At 37.5% G+C, this 21193-nt stretch overlaps 2 protein-coding genes and 1 long non-coding RNA gene across 4 annotated transcripts; 1 reads left to right on the forward strand and 2 right to left on the reverse strand.

Annotated features, from left to right (window-relative positions):
- Positions 1-3166: 3166 nt before the first annotated feature.
- On the reverse strand, positions 3167-5512 carry LOC21393061. Its single transcript, XR_002901971.1, has 3 exons — positions 5238-5512; positions 4620-4727; positions 3167-4506 (listed from the first exon to the last, which is right to left on the reverse strand). It is a non-coding gene; the product is annotated as an uncharacterized LOC21393061 (long non-coding RNA).
- A 420-nt stretch (positions 5513-5932) lies between these two features.
- LOC21393062 (histone-lysine N-methyltransferase EZA1) lies at positions 5933-12035 on the forward strand. 2 transcript variants are annotated; one of them, XM_024163583.1, is made up of 17 exons: positions 5933-6010; positions 6396-6479; positions 6702-6976; positions 7082-7243; positions 7485-7569; positions 7725-7874; positions 7988-8035; positions 8122-8190; positions 8391-9031; positions 9123-9276; positions 9648-9868; positions 10342-10473; positions 10681-10768; positions 10857-10904; positions 10984-11112; positions 11294-11371; positions 11445-12035. In XM_024163583.1, exons 1-17 carry the CDS (start codon positions 5969-5971, stop codon positions 11634-11636), a joined length of 2598 nt encoding a protein of 865 aa, XP_024019351.1. In that variant the 5' UTR covers positions 5933-5968; the 3' UTR covers positions 11637-12035. The 2 variants fall into 2 exon arrangements, with proteins under 2 accessions (XP_024019351.1, XP_024019355.1); XM_024163587.1 differs by lacking the exons at positions 5933-6010; positions 6396-6479 and having other exon boundaries at positions 6887-6976; positions 7077-7243.
- Positions 12036-12101: 66 nt separating this feature from the next.
- LOC21393063 (protein trichome birefringence-like 6) lies at positions 12102-14919 on the reverse strand. The gene is made up of 5 exons (XM_010088933.2): positions 14160-14919; positions 13616-13808; positions 13329-13519; positions 12698-12856; positions 12102-12600 (listed from the first exon to the last, which is right to left on the reverse strand). Exons 1-5 carry the CDS (start codon positions 14864-14866, stop codon positions 12261-12263), a joined length of 1590 nt encoding a protein of 529 aa, XP_010087235.1. The 5' UTR covers positions 14867-14919; the 3' UTR covers positions 12102-12260.
- Between the last annotated feature and the right edge of the window lie 6274 nt (positions 14920-21193).

The following is a 21193-nucleotide window of genomic DNA, read 5'->3' on the forward strand; positions in this document are numbered from 1 at the left end:
AGAATACTAATGCAACATATCTTAAAAATTAAAAAAAAATGTTAAGAAAATAAAAAAAAAATCTAAAAAACAGACATCATGAAAATCTAAATAAAATACAACATATCCCATTGAACATAGGCAACTACCATAAATCTGAATTAGAATAAATACATTATGACAATAATTTAGGGAAAAAGAAAACAGGGAGAGACTTTGCTTTATTCACATTCAATTCAAAAACCCATAGCATTAGAATCCATTAGAGAGCTTCCCAAAGCTAATTTTAAAATTGTCAAATAAAATTTATTAGACAAGCAAAAGAAAAAAAATTTGGACGAGTAAATTGTAAAAAAAAAAAAAAAAAAAAGGAGAGAGAACGAAACAAGAAGAAGCAAGGGAGTGAGAGATTCATTTACAAAGCTAATTTTAAAATTGAAGTTTAGACCATGTACCTTCAATCTTGAATAATAATAAAACTACCTTCAATCTTTAGAAATTTTCCCGTGTGAAAGGTGTGTTGGTGTGCTGAGTGGAGAGAGAAAGCCCATTTATCTCTTCTTTCTGGCAAAAAAAAAAAGCGCCAACTTTTGGAGCCAGATTAAAAATGAGGACAATTTAGTAATTTAGGTAGTTATCCACATTTTTCTTCCTAAAATCCTCCCACTTTTGGAGAGATTAAATATGGTGGGACCCACTAATCACAATTTCCATTCAATTTTCTTTTCCTTCCCAATTTCCTTTCTACCAAACAAGCTAATGTACCAATTTCGATCCTAAAATTCCTCCAACATTTTCTTTCCTTCCACTTTTCATTCATACCAAACATAGTGTAAGACCGACTAAAGAATTCAACAAATTCTTCCACGTGTCTTCATCCAATTGGTCTCAACTCAATTGACTTGGATTCACCTGTTGCAACAAATTCGAATGTTACAGTGAATACTCCTAGTTATACAATGACGAATTACATATAATGCAATAGCCAATTTGAAATTGGGTTTTGGTAATGGATTACCATATTAATTTTTATTCATTTATTTTTAGGATAAAGCCGAATCAACATATAGTGTTTGAAATAGACACTATTTCATTTGGATATCTTATTTGAATTGCTTCGGTTTATTTTTTAAGACATATTGATATGGCCACAATGTGTGCATATACATATATATATATATATATATATATATATCAAACTTAGAACTGTTTGTATACTGTGTTATTGGAATTTCTTCTCGCCCTGTTTTAGGCCGCATAATATTAGACATATCTTGTTTAAGGTAACCGCTTGGTATACTTTTAGTTAGGACTTGTCCTATTTGGTTTGGTAAAGGGTCAACCAGCCCAGGAGACACAAGTGGAAGCTAGCTTGGTGCCCTACTCGGTTAAAGGTATCATTAAAGAATGGGCCATAAAAAGAAAAAAAAAGGAAAAGTGATAAGTATTCGGAGCTGGGTCAAAGCAGAGAGAGATCATTGGAAAAGGGAATGATAATTCCAATATTATTCCACATGCATGGCTGGTGTTTCCTTTTATCATCTCATAGTTTTATTAGCTTGCTTATTTGCATTACTTGTTGTTTATTTGACCTCACAAATTTGATGATTTGTGAGGAAGCGATCTTTCAGAGGGATTCACTTGAAGATTGGGAGGTCACTTCTCTTGAACATTTTGCTCAAAAAGGGGAGGCCTAAAAAGAAAATAGTGAGTACTCGTGTATTTTTTTTTCTTATTTTTTGTTATACAACTCTTCAAATCAAATTAGAGACTCTTCACTATTAATTAATGATCTAAAATTAAACAATTTCTTCCTCTTAACCCTTTACAGTTGCAGCTGCCACCGCACCCTTCGCCGCCACCACAGCTCGTGGCCCAATATGATGATGAAGATTTGATTTGCATCAAGATGCTTTCATCATCGGACGTTGACAAGAATTTTGAAGTGCCCCAAGCACTTACAGAGCACATCATCCCACCACCTCTCATGCAACGGTTCCCTATCTACCTCCATCATCCCACCACCTATCATGCAACGGTTCCCTATCTACCTCCACGATTCTGAGGGTGTCTCAACTGTTCAAGTAAGTAACTCTTCTGAGGGCGTCTCAACTGTTCAAGTAAGCAACTCTAGCACGAGTGAGTGGCGTCTCAACTGTTCAAGTAAGCAACTCTAGCACGAGTGAGTGGGCGCATGATCTTCCTCACGTGTGACTAGAGAATCTTTCACTTTATGCGGGTGATGAGCTCTCATTTTACAAATTAGACAACGACGGAAAATCTTTCACCTTACTAAAGGTATTTATGCGGGTGATGAGCTCCCATTTTACAAATTAGACGACATCTCTGCGAGAAAGCCAACTCTTAAATCTTAGTTTTAACTTTTATCTATTTTGTTCAGTCATTTTGATAAATATTACATTAGTGTTTCGCTCATATTCCTTGAGTTGCACTGACGAAAGACTTGGATTTTATACACCATTCACTACTCCCCTCTCTCTTATTTGGGCGATGTGGGACAATTCGTTGCTTAGAATTTCATTACTTCACTTCCTCAAAAGTCATATACGACTGTATGCGCATCTTGAGCCTCTTGAGAGCATTTGAAGGCTAATGGTTTCTCCTAGTCTCGTATAATATTTTTAGATTCATTATTCAGTTTCGTGGATTTATTTTCAATGTTTACTTGTTAATTTCCATCATTTCAGATGTATTGTTGTGTTGCTTTGGGTCAAATTTTGATTCAATGATTTATAGGTGAGAGTGAAATAAGAACTAAAAAATCTCAATTATCCCCACGTCTAACTTGAAAAGTCACTGAAATTTATAGCTAACTTTTTAGTTGGGTCAAAGATAAGACTCGTCCAAAAAAAAAAAAAAACACATAAAACTCATCTAACTCATTCAACCAGCTAGTTTTGCATTCTTAGCAAAAACCAATAAGTTTTATAACAGTGTTGTTCTTGGCAAGTCAAGTTCATCTAGATTATTCAAAATATCGCTCAATCCCATTAGTTTGTTATAGCTTTCTTAAGTGAGGGATTATGCTTCTTTTCCCTACTGCAGTGAGAGATAGCATGGTTGAGCAATTAGAATCAACAAAAGAATAAGTTTTCAAACATAAATTTATCCTAATAATCCCAATGACAAATAAAAGCATACTACAAAAGAATAAATAGCCTATAAAAATAGGTTAATAGTACACTACACGGCCCATTATAAAAAATAAATAAAAGAAAGAAAGAAACCAAATATAAGGTCTAAAAAGACGGAAGATGTGAAGGAACCGGTGTTGGCCATGCAAGATGCATGAGAGGGAAGGTACTAAATCGTTCATGTGAATTTACAGCTAGTTTAATTTTTTTGAACTTTCCATCTAAATGTTCTAAAAGCCAGTCGGCCTTTGCATTGATAGATACTTGAAGCTCGTCGACCTTTTCATACATGTCTTCCTTAATCTTATATTGGAAAATATGATTGTCCCATATCATAAAAATCACATTACTGTTGTCTGGATGAACAACAAGCCCAACCATACTCTTAGTCTTATGCGGCCTTTTCAAGTATATCTCATGAACCAAATCCCACGAAGTGGAATAATTCAATTCCCAAACTTTCATAACAAAGCAATCCTCATTTGAGCTGAAAACTTGTAACATCCGCAGCTCTCCACATACAGCTCCCAAGTGTACTTTGCCATAGGAATTCTGCCATACGGACCAAAAGTCATCAGGAAAGTCGATGACACGACATTGATCATTGAACAAATCAAATGCAACAATTCTGTCAAAAGAACACTTATTTTCACGCCAATATAGAATTCCATTACATGTAACAACATCAACGTAATCGCTACGCCGGACCTTTTTGGACCGTGGATATGAGAAGAGTGACTGGCTCCATTTTCCTGATTTAGAACAAAAAATTGTTGCCCGAAATGCAAAACAATCTTCCCCAATATGCGCAGAACTATGGATTAAGACCACCTTGTATTCGTAATGACCGTTGATAGAGAATCAAAGTTGTGAGTTGCTAATGTTGGGGATACATACTAATGCAAACCCAGTTTGAAAGCCTCTAGGAGCCTCAGGAAGTTAAACCACTGTTTTGTAAGTGGATTACAAATATAGTAATCTCTGCCAGGACGTCCACTAGATGCTACAAGCAATAAGTCAGCAAACGAGGCCCTTATAACCACAGATGAAGGCATGAAGTCCAAATAACTAGATGCTCCCTTTCCATGGAGAAACTTTGATTCCTCAGAGAATAGCTTACAAAATGGTTGAACACATTGCATGTCGAAAAAAAGGTCATCGGCTCTTCGAAATAAGATGGTGTAGGGTACTGAGTAGCGATCTTGCAAGTCATGACGGTGGCGAATGCAATTCGGAATAAATTTAGGGTGTGAAATCACAGAATGCCAACGACGACAGATAGAACCAAATAGAATGGCAGATCGACAATTGGGGAGTCTAAGAAATACCTCGAACAATATGTCCTCATGAGCATTTTTCAAGAATTTGGATACTACAAGTAATAAGAGGAAGAATTAGTTAGTATGCAAACCAAAAAAGAATTATTCAGGTTATTAACAAAATACGCACACATACGCAAAAAAGGTCATTTATGCACAAGCTTACCTAGTTTAGTATCAGGACATTCATTGGAAGAAATATCATTGGAACCGTAACTTTATTGTTTCTCCTCATCTTTGTTTCTTTGCGTCTAATGTAAGCCCTTTTCTTTGCCTGTCAAAAACATACATAACATAAGAATTGAAATTTTTATTTTATGGCATGATCTCGCAACAGCTCGGAAAGATTAAACATAACATAACTTTGAGACTAAACAGTTTCTCACAATACAAAAGACACTTTGAAATTTGCAAATAAAAAATCAAAATTTCTTCCAAAGAAAATCCATTTAAGCCGAAAAATAGAAGCTTTTATTTTCTGCGAAAAAAGAAAGGAACTGTGCATATAAAAAGACTCGGACTTTGAAATTTGTAACTCATATGTTTTAGAATTATAGGAGGATAATCAAACAAAAAAAATAAAAAGCTTCCGAACAAAAAGAATGAAACTTTGTATTCGCACAAGCTTCGGCACTAACATATATGATTCATCAGAAAAATAAAAAATACAAAAACTTTTGAGATCTGGTGCAATAAAAGAAAAAAAAAATCCCAGAAGGAAAAAAATAATTGAAAAAATTGAACTTGATTTATTCTTAAGCGAAAAAATCGAAGAAAATCAAACCTCAATCATGATGGAGCGAGCCGCCTCAGCCCTTTTCTCCATAAACGCAAGACCATAAGTGCCTCTTTCTCTTTGACTTCATGTTTGAGGCAACAAAATCACAAATGCAATCAGCCTCAACCTTTGATATCTGATTTGTTTTTTTTTTTTTGGGTTTTTTATAAATAGAATAATAGAAGAGAGATCTGATGGCATGAATTGGATCTGAATGACGGCGGATAAAATGTGGCTTTGCCTAGGTCTGACAACATCCTCAGACTCGAATTCAAATCTCCATCAAACAAAACATCTTAATATGGATCGGGCAAAGGCCTTACCCGATGAAGCGTTGCGTAGAGTTTTCTAGTCTATTTGTAATTTGCAGCGTTTAGGTCCAATCCATGTATCCAAACAGTATGCTTTTTCTTCTATTCCCGTACGTTTTGGAAACGCTGCTATATTTTGGAAATTTTGCCATTTAGGCCCAATCCATGTATCCAACAGGTTCCTTTCCTTCAAGTGATGCAGTTCCAAGCCCAACAGGTTCTATGAATCCATCCGATTGATGCCATGTCGGATATCTCCAAAGTCCCATGACGTGTGAGTCACAGAGCATGTGCGCCACGTCAGAAGAACGTCACACGTGTCAATCATATGCATTTTCATTTCATTTCATTTTAATTTTTTATTTTTCCTAAATTGAGACTTGACAGTTCCGCAGAGGCAGAGCAAGAGCTGTGCCGCGCATAGCCATGGTGGTCTCCAAAGCGAGCGACTCTGCTTCCAAAATCAGAGTCAGTCTTTCTCTCTCCTCTTTCTCTCTCTATACTATACGCAAATCTTTATCTCTTTGGTTCTTGATCATCAAATGCCTTCGCTTTGTTGATTATTTTGTCGGCTCTGTTTTGCCTTTTCGTCGACGTTTTCTGTAATTTGATCGTAATCAGAATGATTGGAGTAAACGATGATCGAGAGCGGAAATTACTTAAATTTGACAAATTTTATAATAGGAGGACCAATCAATGGATTTTTCAGCTCAATTTGGGACTCGAATTATTTGTTTTAATAACATTTTTAGAAAATATGGAGATATATTCGGTAAACTGTCTTAACTGTGTATTTTCTGTATAATTTGATGAATTTTGTAATTTTTGTGCAAATAAATCGAATGGAGGACAGCCAAGCGATGGTCTTGGAAACTTGGTGCAGAAGATGAATCATCTGAAGAAGCAAATTCAAGCAGAGAGAATCGTTTCAATAAGAGTATGTATGCTTTTTTGATATATGATTCCGTTTTTTTCTTTTTGACTACTTGTTTTCTTTTCTTTTCTTTTTATATAATTTTTTATTTATTGGCTAGTGAACTATTCTGTTTGATTGAATGCATTCAATATCGTGATTGTGGTTTTGGGGTAGTAAGAAGGAATTTGATAGTAGTAAATGTTATTATAACATGAGTCGTTGTGTTTGATACTTTGCTCTTAGGAAAAACTTGAGAAGAATGGGAAGAAACTGGAAACTCACATTTTGCAGATTCTATCACCAACATCTACAAAACATACTTCAAATGGGGAAGAAAATGGAAGTGGGAAAATGCTCCCTTGGAGAATTGAACACCCTCTTTGTAAATTTAGTGGGTGTGCTCAGGGGTTTGGAGATAAAGACCCTGTTAGTTGCCATGACATTGCACCTCCAGCAAGTACCAAGTTGACTTATGTTGAGAGGTTACCGCCTTATACGACATGGATATTCTTGGACAGGTATGGTGGTGTGGTCAATAGTGATTTTTTGGCGCATTTACATTCTTTTAGTTGGGAAAATCTGTTAGTGTTCTTTGTATCTGAAATTTGCAATACACAGTACAGGAATCAGAGAATGGCTGATGACCAGTCAGTGGTTGGGAGGAGACGAATTTACTATGATCAGCATGGTAGTGAAGCGCTGATATGCAGCGACAGTGAAGAAGAGATGCCAGAACGCGAGGAAGAGAAACGTGAATTTACTAAGGGTGAAGATCGGATTTTGAGGTAAGTTTAAACTTTGGAAGATGCTAGACTTTCAAAAACGACCTCTTTGCTTCCACAGAGGAACTCAAAGGTATGTCCAATTGGGGCTTAGATTGTGGCCAGCAGCCTCTTTTCCTGAAAATGCCCACTGAAGCCAAAGAAGATGTATTGTATTCAATCTAAGTGATTGTACCTCTGTCTGAGTTTATACCCCACTTCATATCTAGTTAAGATGTTCACTTTCTCTTTGTTGAGTTGGCAGGACGGTCTTTCGCGAGCATGGGTTAGGTGAGGATGTTGTGAAAACTGTGAGCAATTTTATTGGAGCCACCACTTTGGAAATTCAGGTAGTCTGGTTCAGTTCATTTACTCAATATTGAAGACAGTTAGGTTCTCCGCATGCTGTATGATTCCTAGCCCCAAGATGGGAAAATCAAGATGTGCTAGCGATGTGTTAACTTTTGGTTTTTCTGAGAGATGAATGTTATTTTGATGTTTGAAGGAACGGTACAACACAGTCAAAGAACAGGGTGAACAGAAAGACGACCCAAATGATTCTGGAGAATCTGAACCTGAAAAGGGCATTTCGCTGGACAAGAGTCTTACAGCTGCTTTAGATTCTTTTGATAATCTTTTCTGTCGGCGTTGTATGGTACTTGGTTTAATCTTTCATTATTTGTTGAAGAATGATGTACTATTACACTATCTGATATAAGCCCACAATTATGTCAACTTCTATGCTTATATGATTGTTCTGTCCGACAGTTATTTGACTGCCGTCTGCATGGCTGTTCCCAACCCGTTGCTTACCCTGTAAGAAAGAGTTTTCCGTTCCCCACCACCTTATAAATAATTTAGTTCATTTGTTGATATATTTGATTTGGAGGTTGGCTTGACAGAGTGAAAAGCAATTGTATTGGTCCGAACATGAGGATAGGAAGCCTTGCAGTGATCAATGTTACCTTGCGGTATGGCTTCTCTTTCCCCTAAGATGTTGTAAGACATGATCGTTCGTATTTATTATCATTTTTTGTTTGGTTAATTTTCTGCCATGGCAACCTTTCCTTTGTTGTCTTGTGCGAGCTATGCTAGTTTGCTATCTATTGTCTGTATGTGTTACAATCCCTGATTTAGTTCCGTTAAAGTCTAAATACTGTATTTGTTGCAGTTGACTAGTGTCAAAAACTTGCAAGACCCAAATACTGATAATGTACTAAGATTGGCCTCATCTAGTGCTGGAGAGCCTGGTGGAGATGGTTCTAAAGACATCACAAGTGACGAAAGCTGTGTTCCTCAAACAACTATCGGTGTTAAGTTGGACACAATTTATAATTTTGAAGTTGCTGCAGATGCTCTGAACGAGGATGAATCTGTCATATACCATGAGAGCATAGGGAAACGGAAGGTCATGAAGCATTCAGATGCACCGCCACAAGACCTAGAAAAGATTTCCAATGAGGCCCAGGGTTCAAGTAAAAAACTGAAAAGATTAGCTGCTTTGGATGTAGAAACTGGTGTTTCTGAGCATGTTAAAGTGAAGGATCTTAATTTTAATGTCAATACTATACACGAAGATGTTAGTTCACATAGTGAGAACGAACTTCAGATAATCACCAAAAACTCTGGACGTGCTTCCGCTGATGAACCAGTGGACAATGTCGCAAAAGAACCAGAAGGCATCATGGAAGTACTTGAATTGAAGCAGTCATTTGATTCCAAAGGACAAGTTGAATTGTCCAGCAACTCTGAGTGGAAACAAATGGAGAAAGAATTATACATGAAAGGATTGGAGATATTTGGGAGAAACAGGTAGGTATTTTAGGTGGTCTGCGTACTGTGTTACATTGATCTTTCACTGCCTTACCCCTTAGATGCATAATGTACAACTTATGTTTTGCAGTTGTCTTATAGCCAGAAACTTACTTTCTGGCTTGAAGACTTGCTTGGAGGTGTCCAGGTACATGCATGAGGGTGGAGTTTCAATGCCTTACAGATCTAACGTTGGGTCAAGTTCATTTCTGGACGAAAATGGGAAAACTGACACAGACTGTACAGTAAGTATCATTGGTTTCTAGTTATTATCGTCATTATTGTTGCTTTTTTATCTCTTCTGTTAGACATTAAGATGATTGATCTGGTCTAGAAAGTAACCTTTCTTCAGGTGCCAACTCAAAATCAAACATTCTAGTCTGGCTATAGACCTCTAATTAGGTGGAATCTGATTGAGTTAATTAACCTTTTATCAAGCTGATGATTGGATTGAGTTCATTCACCTTTTAAAATTTCAATATGTGATTTCTTATCAATTTATGCTCGACCATATAATCCATACGCTTACCAGAATAAGCCAATGTGTTTGTTCGATTGGTCTGCAACACAAAAGACAACAGATTTGTTAATTTCTTCTCCTTCTCTCTCTTCTAAGGACCAAGAGATGCCAACAAAGTCACGGTTGATTCGTAGAAGAGGCAAAGCACGGAAGCTTAAATATTCCACAAAATCTCCTGGTCACCCATCAATTTGGAAAAGAATTGCTGACGGTAAAAACCAGTCCTGTAAGCAATACACACCCTGTGCTTGCAAATCTATGTGTGGGAAGCAGTGCTCTTGTCTCAATAATGGAACTTGCTGTGAAAAATACTGCGGGTATGTTAAATTTCCTTTCTATAGGTAACTGAGAAGTAAACAATAATTGCTTAAGATGATATCCTGGAATGTTTCGCATTCGTCATTTCTCCAGGTCAACTTGTCTTCCATTTCAATTGTGTCTTACAGGAGCCTACTAGCCTCTGATCCTCTGATCTGTTAGGGCATATACGGATATGATGTATTGGGATTTCCATACTGTAGGCTGCCTTGACTCAATAAGCAAAAAAATACTGAAATCAAAATTCTAAGGCTGAACCACTAAAAGTTTGGTTCTATGCAAACCAACCAAATTAGTAATATTTTGCATTCAAATTTTCAAATGAACCTATTACATGAGTTTCTTGGGGTTTTACTACAAACTCGGTTATAGGAAATGTCTAGGCCATATCAATCCACTAGATGCACATGCATGAAGTGGCAGTGAATTGAGAGAAACTTCATATTCATACAATTAACTCTTGAATTTTCAGGTGCTCAAAGAGCTGCAAAAATCGGTTTAGGGGGTGTCATTGCGCGAAGAGTCAATGCAGAAGTCGCCAGTGCCCATGCTTTGCTGCTGGACGTGAATGTGACCCAGATGTTTGTCGGAATTGTTGGGTTAGGTATAAATAACATTCTTCTACTTACAGCCGTTACTATGTTGCTGTGGGATGCTTCTTATTTCGTTGAAGCTTTTTAATATCTAGTTCTGTGTTGAACACGAGGCCAAGTGTTTTCATCACCTGCTACTTTAGAATCTCATTTTGTTTCTCACTGTGCAAAGTTGTTTCACCTTGGCGGTTGTAGTAAATATCATTTCCTAATTGCAGTTGTGGGGATGGCTCACTGGAGGAGCCACCCAGACAAGGAGACGGCCAATGTGGAAACATGAGGCTCCTTCTGAGGCAACAACAGAGGGTGGGAGCCCTTGTTTACTAAGTTGATGTTTCAATGTGTGAAAGTCAATCGTAAGATTTATTATTTTTTGCCTCTTTTTTCCTTTCAGATTCTTTTGGCAAAGTCTGATGTTGCTGGATGGGGAGCGTTTATAAAGGTTTGGAGATGAATACAATTCATGTTAGCTAGAAACTTCTAGGAAATTCCTCTCACCAAATTGGATTACGTCATTTCAGAACTCTGTCAACAAAAATGATTACCTTGGAGAATATACTGGCGAACTTATTTCCCATCGAGAAGCTGATAAGCGTGGGAAGATTTATGATCGTGCAAACTCATCGTTCCTTTTTGACCTGAATGATCAGGCAAGATGGACATTTCTTTGGAATTTATCGTTTTGACTCGCGCTTTCCAGCTTTCTCTATTAATTTTAATCTATGGGGTTCATATTTGCATTTGGAAAGGCATGCTAAAGAATACTTGTATGCCTTCCTCTGCTATAGTAATATTTGAAATCTAAAAGCAGCTACCCTTTTTTTTCAACAGTATGTCCTAGATGCTTATCGGAAAGGAGACAAGCTAAAATTTGCAAACCATTCATCAAATCCAAACTGCTACGCTAAGGTATGAGAGTATCAGTTTATTCATTGTTCATGCAGTGCTTAATGTTTGCTGACAAATACATGTGTCTTTGTAGGTCATGTTGGTGGCAGGAGATCATCGGGTAGGCATTTTTGCAAAAGAGCATATTGAAGCTAGTGAGGAGCTCTTCTACGACTATCGTTATGGGCCGGATCAAGCTCCTGCATGGGCACGAAAACCGGAGGGCTCTAAGAGGGACGATCCGTCAACCTCTCAAGGCAGAGCAAAGAAACACCAATCTCATTGATGGTAAATATGATTATGCTGTATATAACTTTCTGGAGGTTTCCCTCGAGGACGATTTCTCGGAAAGGAAGCTTGTAAGAACTAAGAAGGAAGTCATACCTGCCTTATACATGTTAATATGCCTACACATTTCCTATACCCTAGTTTCTAGTAGAGTATGCTCAAGACTTCTATTTAAGCGAATTGACAATAAGGAGGAAGACTTAAATTACTACATGAGCAATAAGCTAGAAAATTCTTCTGGCACTCTTTCCAATTACAGTTCATCAATGGGAAGTTACTGTAGTTGCAGAGTTGTTAACTGTCTTTATGATTGTAAGGGAAATTGCTCTGTACCAAAATGACATTTTTTTTTTATACCATTTTTTCCCTTTTCAATCGTCATAAAATGAATCAACTACTCCCCTAAAAAAAAAAAAAAGAAAAAAAAATCAACAAGTGCGAAATTTCTATTTACGTTGTGCTTAGTTTGATTAGCCAAAAAAAAAAAAAAAATTTGTGCTTGTGCCTACCAAGAGGTGATGAATATAAACCAAGTGTATTTATGATACGAACTATGTATATAAATCCAAGGGACAGATAAATAAATCAATGAATGAATGAGTAAATAAATAAATAAAAGAATTCATCGGTCAAGGAGACTAAAAGCAGTTGACCCAGATTTAGACTGTAAATAAGCATACAAAATTTCGTTCCAGGAATCTGGAACACCAGGAAGACACCAATGACTGCAGTCTTGAATACTTGAAGAAAATTGCTTTCTTGTTCTTTTCCCATACATAGAAGGATGACCGTCTATCCTATATTCAGACAAAGCCGTTGTGTTCAAGACGGTAACAGGAGTTCTCATATGTTTTATAACCTCTTCAACGATCACACTTTTCTCGGTTACGAAACTGCTTGAGATTTTAGCAAGTGGCAGAGAAGCTTCTTTACAATGCCCACCTGAATTCCACTGGCCTCCCCTGTTAAATGGATAAATCAAATTATCTAGTTAATTTTAATTTTAAGGGGTTGAGAATTTCATTGATGAAGCATTTCATTACATTTTTGAGGTCAAACCTGAAATGGGAAGGCGCTGAACTTCTGAAAAAAACTTGGGTTTTGTGGGGATTGATGTATTTATCAACCCATGATGCCCATGTCGTTAAAGCTTTTCTGAAAGCTGAGGAAACGTCAAGGCGTGGATGAACTTGGCCCCCTTCTTGGTAGTAATTAATCCTGATATAGAGCTCTAAATGTTAAAACAATAAAAAAAAAATGAAATTTTGACTTCGTAGCAAGAGCTATTAGAGGTTAATTATATAGGTCAACCTTCCAACTCAGACATCATTTTGCTAATTCAAGGGTTTGAGACATGCCACTTTAATAATTTCAGAAGAAAAGTTTATGGGGGTATTTGACACGAAATAAGAGTCTTAACTCTTATGTCTTTGATCCTTGCAATATGAAAGCTAAGTAAATTATTGCTTCTAATATTCAAATAGGCTAACGGTGAAAGAAATGCAATTCACATATGTGAAATATATCAAAAGTGTCGCATAATAAACCACTGTCCAATCTTTCTAAATTTTTATCATGCGATTGCTGACACGTGCGGTGATGTATGAATAGCAGTCTTCTAACGATAAATGGCTCATCTCAAACAAAAGATCAGACAGTCCAGGCCTAACACTTAAAGATTGGAACTGACCCGGCTTTAGTTTTGTAATGAGACCACCAATGAGCAGTGTTGAAAACCAGAACATCTGCACCTCTCCATCTAGACGAGCCACGATCAACAGAATCAATCCGCAAAGTCTGTACGCGTTTCTGCCCTACTCTTGCCTTACCCTCATGAACCAAGAAATGGCTCACGTAATATTCAACTGTACACTTGTAATCCTGCACAAACCCACAAACGACTTTGATAATTAAGTATTGAAGAGCACCAACAACAAAAAGAATGACAATTGCAGAGAAAACTTTAGCAAGAGTTACCACAAATCTGAAGCTATATTGTCCCTTGTCTTTGGTGATTCTTCTCCCGTGTGTTTCGTAGACCTTCTTTGGGTCCTTAATAGCTCCCATTAGCATGCAAAGCATGGATTCCCATTGGTTCCTATTAATTGAATCCCCCACAAACACTAGTCTTTTCCCTCTCATAAGTTCCAGCATTTTTGTGGCATTGAACCTATCCCCAAAAAAGAATCAAGGACTTCAAAAGTGTAATCTTTTTAGAGTAAGTTCTCGAAGCTTAAAGAGGGTATCTAAGATCATACATTGCAGTTTTCATGCCCTGAAGCTAAGGGACAATACACGAGAATTTAGGAACTCAAAATTGCTTCTTTTTTTTTCCCCTTTAAGCCCAAAAATTTCCTGAACCACCTAGTGGCCTTGCAAAATTTCTCCTTTTTTTGTTCAAGAAACTGCATTATGTCTGAATAAAAGTGATGCCTAAGCTGTTCATACACAATCTATAACAAATTTTTTCTAGTTCGGAACAAACTAAAAAGATTGAAAAAGTAAAAAAAAAAAGTCATACCTTGGAATATCACAATCTTGTGGCTGCCATCTCAATTTCATGTAGCCCTTATCTGGTCTTCCATTACCCTGACAATTAAAACCTTCATCTATAAAAGGACATGAAGCATTTGTATACAAGGGATAACTCTCTTCATAAACCCACCTCCCTCTTGTAACATCACACTTTGCTCTCCTCTTCTCTTTTACCCTCTCAACACTTGAAACCAAATCCTTTTTCTCAAATGCAAGTTCTTCCCCCCTCTCCTCCACAATTTCCTTAAATGAAGTTTCTGATGCATTCTTCTCCTCAATCTTCTCACTACTTGAAACTCCATTTTTCTCATTATCAGTAAAGTCATCACCTTCGTTTTCTTCATCTTTTAGCACTTGGGATTTACCGCTCTTTCTCTTTCGACCACTAATAACTGAAATCCCAGAAGCGTTTTCAGGTTTCCTGAAGTGGGTATTGATCAAAATCGAACCTTTCACTTCATTTACTGAAGAATTCAGACTGAAACCAGTCGTAGTCTGAGCAGTTTTTAGCGGTTTGAGACCCAAAGTGAGAGAGGAAGTGTTGAACTGGAAATGGGTCTGTTGAGGAACCGAAGGGGTGGATTTTATGACCCAAATGGTGAAGAGTATAATGAAGATGATCGAAGAAGAGATTGTGAAGGAAAATACCAATAATCTGGTGGGTTTGAAGGAGAAACTTCTTTGCCTGTCCATAGTACCATTACCAGTTCTTGGTTTGGTGCAAGGAAAAGAGAGAGAAAGATTAACTTCTCAAAGGAAAAAAAAAATTAGAAAGTCAAGTATGTTTTGTTGAGATTGTATTAATTGGTGCCAGAGAAGAAGGAAAAAAAAATTAATGTACAGTTAAACTTATTAAGATTAGTAATGGCATGATGTTCTTTGCGACATGAGCACGCTGGCTGGAGCAGGTGATAGTAAAGCGTTTAGTGGGTGGCTACTGACCAAAATGCCCTCCTTTTTTTTTTTTTCTTTGTAGGAGATAATGGTCTCTCCTTTTTAAAACCACTAAGGCCTCGTTCGTTTCGCTGATTTGAGTTTAGAATTCGAGTTTTGTTACAGTAAAAAGCTCTTACAAACAATCACATCTAACTTTTTTGCTACAGTAAAAGACTCTCACATACAATCACATCTCAACTCAAATTCTAAACTCGAATCATCGAAACGAACGAGGCCTAATTCTTTATTTTTTAGATGTTATTAAAATACATTAAATTAAAAAAATATACATAATAAATAAATTTTAATATAAATTAACGATTAAAAAAATACCAATATTTAAAAAAAAATACTGAAGAAAATATTTTTAAAAATAAAGTAACAGCGGAGAAAGTTTTTTTTTTTTAATTCGTTGCCTTCCTTTTTAATGTTACGAGTTTTTTCTTTTCCCTTTGAACTCTTTTGTGGTGTATTTTATTCAAGAGAAAATAAAAACTTGCTTGCTGGTGTTCAATTTCATTTAATAAAAATAAAATAAAAGAGTGCTCTTGTGCTCGTGGATATTTCATCATATGTCTTTAGCTGAATAAAAAAAATGTGGACTTCTGAAAAAAATAAAAAAAATGTGGATATTACATTTATCAGCAGAATTGTATCCGTTCTCTATGGCTCTATAATTCCATTTATTTCCGTCGCGGATCCCTCATTGGTAGTTATCACTTGCGAAATAATAGTAATAATAATGTGATTTTTATTTTTTTTTCAAGTTCTGAATACTATTTTCTGTTTTACCTCGTAAAGATTAGTTAGCGGTAAACTAAATATTAAACCACAATTCAAATTGCTTTTCATTGCAACGAATCATAGTGCCAAAAGATCTTTTACCACAGGACTATTAAATTTTCATTTTTTTTTTATCCTTTTGCCACAAGTTGAAATTAATTGGAAATAATTGATATCTCATCACATCCATAAAAAAAAAACCAATGGCGTTTAAATAAGTCCTAGACCAATGGTATTTAAATATTTGGTAATTTGCCTTTATGAATTAAAAATAGATTAAGTTCACCTAGTTTGTTTCCGAAAGGAGGCTTCTTGCCTTGTTAAGTTATTATTCTAAAATGAGAATATCATATCATCCTAGTTGAGCTTGCTTTACAAATATTCTCCAAAAACCAGATGCTCTTTTTTTCTAGACACAGACATGTTTCTCCACTTCTTTTGTTCAGTACTCTAATCTTGATACTAGTTTAGCTGGGTTTTTTCTTTTCTTTTCTTTTTTTGCTTTCTTTCTTTCTTTCTTTCTTTCTTTTAAGTAAAACTAGTTTAATTTTGGGTTTGCTTTCATGTGGTGCTAACGTGTCTGAATTATGAAAACGAAACAGGCATTACATGCCATAACATGAGAATCTAATGACACTAAAAAACAGCAAGAAAAGCTTACATGCATGGCAACATCGTAATTCCATGGAATAATTGTTGTCACACGACGTTGCACATTAGCGTACTAGACGTTCATACTAATAGCGACAAGTTAGTTAAATGACAAAGATGTGAATTTATAATCATATCCTTTCTATGGCCAGTTTTGTCCCAGGAATCACATCAGCTAGTAGCTACTCTCATGGTGATGAGTTGGTAGAAGTTTTAATGAACCAAGCGCAACATTTTGTTTCGGCCGAGGAGGCGAACCTTATTATGCTCCCACCTTCTCCATGAGGTGCATATCTTGGAATTGCCGCGGTCTTGCGAGACCGGCGAAGGGGCGGGAGTTGCGAGCTCTCGTCAGGAAGTATGATCCGAATTGCTTATTTTCAATGGAGACTAAGTTAAATGAGGACCGATTGGACAAGTTATTCGTCCTCTGAGATTTCTTGATGCAATAATTGTGCCTTTCGTGGGTTTAGCTGGGGGTTGAACAGGGATTGATTTTGGATCTGGTGGAGCCCAATCGTAATATAATAGTAGTTCGAATTCAGGAGAGATTCGATGAGCCTAGCTAGGTTCTCTGTTGTTATTGTGGTCCTTCGTACCCTTCCCTTAAAGGTGCTTTTTGGGATTCTATGATTCAGAAGGTGGGTAGTTTTAGTGACTATTGGGTGTGTCTTGGGAACTTGAATGTAGCAATGGACCAATCAGAGAAGATGTGAGGGGATGCTATTCGACCTTCTGATGGGCAGCATTTCAGGGAGTTCTTGGAAGCTATAGGTGGGATTGATCTCGGATGCTTTGGGTCCTTTTTCACTTGGAAAAATGGTAGAGATGTGGTGTCTCATATTCGCGAATGGCTTGATCGGGTGATTGGTAGTGCAGCCTGGTGTAATTCCTTCCCTAGGACGGGTGTTAAGAATCTTAACATTCTCTCATGTGATCACACTCTCATTATGTTGGATACTTATATGGAACACGGTCACCTTTTTAAACTTTTTCATTTCTTCGAAGCGTGGTCTTTAGATCCTTCATGTAGGGAAGTTATTGTTAAAGCTTGGGAGAAGGTGGTTAGTGGTGTTGAAAGCTTCACGCTTAGGGTGCAGCTGGGTAATTAGAGATCGGCCTTAAGGAGTTGGAATAGATCCCATCTTGGTAATTGTTCGATCAGATTGAGGGATACAGAGGAGTGTCTCATGAGGCTTCAAAGCATTCCCTACTCTCCTTATTTCTTACAAGAAGAGGCTGAGGTGCAATTGGAGGTCCTGCGCTTGCAAGAAATGGTTGAAAGTATGTGGAAGCAAAAATCTAGAGAATTGTTGCTTTGTGATGGGGACCGCAATACCAAGTTTTTTCACACTTCCACCATTATTCGCCGCCCAAGGAATCATATTTGGGCCATTAAATATTCAGAGAATTCTTGGATTCAGAATAGGCCAGAAATAAGGAAGTATTTTGTGGAGAATTTTAAGGCTCAGTTCCGGACATCTAATTCTCCGAGTTTGATGATCAGTTGATTGGGTTTCGGAGGTCGATAACGATCTGCTGTATAGGATTCCGGAAGCCAAAGAAATCAAAAAGGTGGTTTGGAGTATGGGGCCACTCAAGTCTCCTGGTCTGGATGGAATGCCAAGATGTTTTTATAGAAAATATTGGGATATGGTGGGCCAATAAGTAGTCCAGTTTGTGGAAGAATTTTTCCAGCAAGGTAGATTTGTGCAAAGCTTGAACCATACTTTCATTTGTTTGGTCCCGAAGAAGAAGGATAATGTTTGTTTTGATCAGTTTCGCGTGATTAGCCTTTTTAATTTCTATTACAAGGAGATCTCAAAATTATTGGCAACTCAGATGCAGCCGATTCTCTCCAAGTTGATTTCTCCCTTCCAATCGGCTTTCGACCCTGATAGATGGATTGAGGAAAATTCGGTGCTCGCTCAAGAGATAATTCACACTATCAAAAGAAAGCGTGGCAAGGGAGGACTCATAGCTGTGAAAACGGATATGCACAAGGCCTATGATCGAGTTGAGTGGGAAATCTTATGAGGGTTTTGAAGGCGAATAGCTTTTGTGAGAAATTCTGCCTCATGGTTATGTATTATGTGGAGTCTTCTCTTTTTCGGTGCTCCTTAATGGCAGTCTTCTTCCTCTTTTTGCTTCGAGTAGAGGTATTTGTCAAGGAGACCCACTCTCCCCTACCTCTTCATCTTGTGTAGTGAGGTCTCATCAAAGCTTATTCTCCTTGAACAGAGACAGGGGACGTTACATGGGATCTATTTTGTGAAATCGACCACTCTGGTGGTGCACCTTATGTTCGCTGATGATACGTCCCTCTTCTGTCGCGCAAATGAAGGCGAGATTACGACCTTGATGTCATGTTTTAACCTCTATAAAGGATGGTCGGGACAATGTGAGTAAGATAAAATCTAGTGTTATATTCTCCAAAAATGTTGGAACGGAGGATAAAAGGTGCATTCTACATATTTGTGGAATGAGAGAAATGAAAGGAGATGAGAAATATCTTGGCAATCCTTTATTTCTCTCTCGCAACAGACCTTCTAATTTTGCTTTCTTCAAAGAGAAGTTGATGAAGAGATTGGAAAGGTGGAAGGCTAGAACATTATTGTGGCAGGTAGATCGAGATCAAAGCGGTAGCGCAAGCTATACCAATCTATAAGTTATCAACCTTCCAGATTCCAAAAGGGTTGTGTGATGACATGAATGTGATTCTTTGATGATTTTAGTGGACGGGGTAGGCCAGATATGAGTCATTTTTTGGCCCTCACTTGTTGCCAGGGGATTTGCAAACTGAAAGTGAGTGGTGGGCTAGGGTTTAGGAGCTTTTAGAACTTTAACAGTGCCTTACTAGCTAAGTTGGCATGGGAATTGCCTTCGGATAAGCTGATGTTATGGGTGGACCTTCTAATGCACAAATACTTTTGAGGGATCCTTTTGGGATGTTGAATTTCGTAGTTTTGACTCTATTCTATGAAGGGGATTCCTCGGTGTGAGAAGCTTGGCGGCGAAAGGGAGTTGTGCTCTTATGGGGGACGGTGGATCAATCGAAATAGGGTCAAGGCCTTGGGTTCCCTGGCTTCAATCGGGCATTCCCAGAGCAGCCTTCGACTCAAAATGCTTGGATGTAACTAGTCACCCCTTGGATTATCAAAAAGCAGCGGATTTGCTCCTCTCGAACTCTAAGGAGTAGAATGTTAGCCTAATTCGATCATTGTTTGATGACAAGTCGTGCGAGGCTATTTTGAGGACCAAATCTCTATCGAAACCAACCTGTGATATGTTGATGTGGAGGCCCTCTAAATCGGGGAATTTTCAGTCAGGAGCGCGTATAAGTTCCTAGCAAAGGAAGGGGAGGATATGGAGTGGGAGTTGGGCAAGAGGATTTGAAAATTTAGATTACATGAGCGCTATAAAGTGTTCTTGTGGCGGATGGCGAAAGGAGTCTTTCCTACCGGCCTTGGATGGGAATGTTTTCTACTGACGTTGTGTGTTTAGTTTGTGCAGGTACCTTGGAGAATGATGTCATATTTGCCTTATGTGCCAAGTTGCAAAATTCTTCTGGTTTGCTAGTTCTTAGGGTATCAAGACAGACAATTTACCTCTTCATAATGAAGCTGATTGTGTCAAATGGTTGTTGAACCACCCTCATGGTATTCCATCTGAAGAATTTATTATTTGGGGTACCATATATGCTTCTACCAACTGTGAAAAATGTGGAATGGGTGAGTGCTTAAAGGAGTAGACCACTGCTGGAGGCGCGAATTAGAGGTGATCAACTGCCTGTTCAGCGATCATAAGCGAGATTTGGCGGAGCAATATCAGGTCTCTGAAGTTGTAGATAGTTTCCCTTCTGGTGATCATCCTTCTAGTTGTAATATCCTTTCTTGTGATGATGCTTTTGCAGAAAACAAGGCAGAGCTTGGAGTAGTTTTGTGCGGTTATCATGGTAATGTCCTTAAGAGATGGCTTAAGTACTGTGAAGCAAGTTCAGCCTTAGACGCTGCTCTCTCTACCTCTCTAAGGCCTTCTCGTAGTGGAAGGGGATTCTAAAGTGTGCATGGAGGCTTTGTCGACCAGAGTGCCTCCCCCAGACTGGACAATAATTTCATCCTTTCTTCATATTGTTGCGGCAATCTTAGATCTTTCTAGGATAGTTTTCAAATAGATTCTCATGTTTGATAATGTTTTGGCTCATGAGCTTGCTCGAAAGGTTTTGTTTCGTAATATTAGTAATGTTCAAACTCTAGAAGAAGAAGTCCCTCTGTGACTTCTGTTTGCTGCCTCGAGGCTTTAATAAAGATGTTTCTTCATAGCAAAAATTAAAAAAAATAAAAAATATATGTATATATTAAAAAAATAAAGCTACTCTCATATGTTCTGCACCAAAAATAATTTGTTGCAAGACTTGCCCCAACTTCCTACTTTTGTAACTTGGGAATTGAACACGTACATTTTTAAATTTAACCCAAACACAAAAAACAAAAAAGCAGAATTTTGGGTCTTTGTTTTTAAGTTATTTCTTGAGCTGCAAGTAACTTGCACATGAAATCTAGTTTCTAAAGACTTGCACTCTGCAGTTAGCACAAAAGAATCGTTACATGCCCAATCTTGTCCCATTTTTTATTTATTAAAAGAAAATTA

This window comes from Morus notabilis, unplaced genomic scaffold, assembly GCF_000414095.1.
Source record: "Morus notabilis unplaced genomic scaffold, ASM41409v2 Scaffold793, whole genome shotgun sequence".
Taxonomy (NCBI): Eukaryota; Viridiplantae; Streptophyta; class Magnoliopsida; order Rosales; family Moraceae; genus Morus; species Morus notabilis.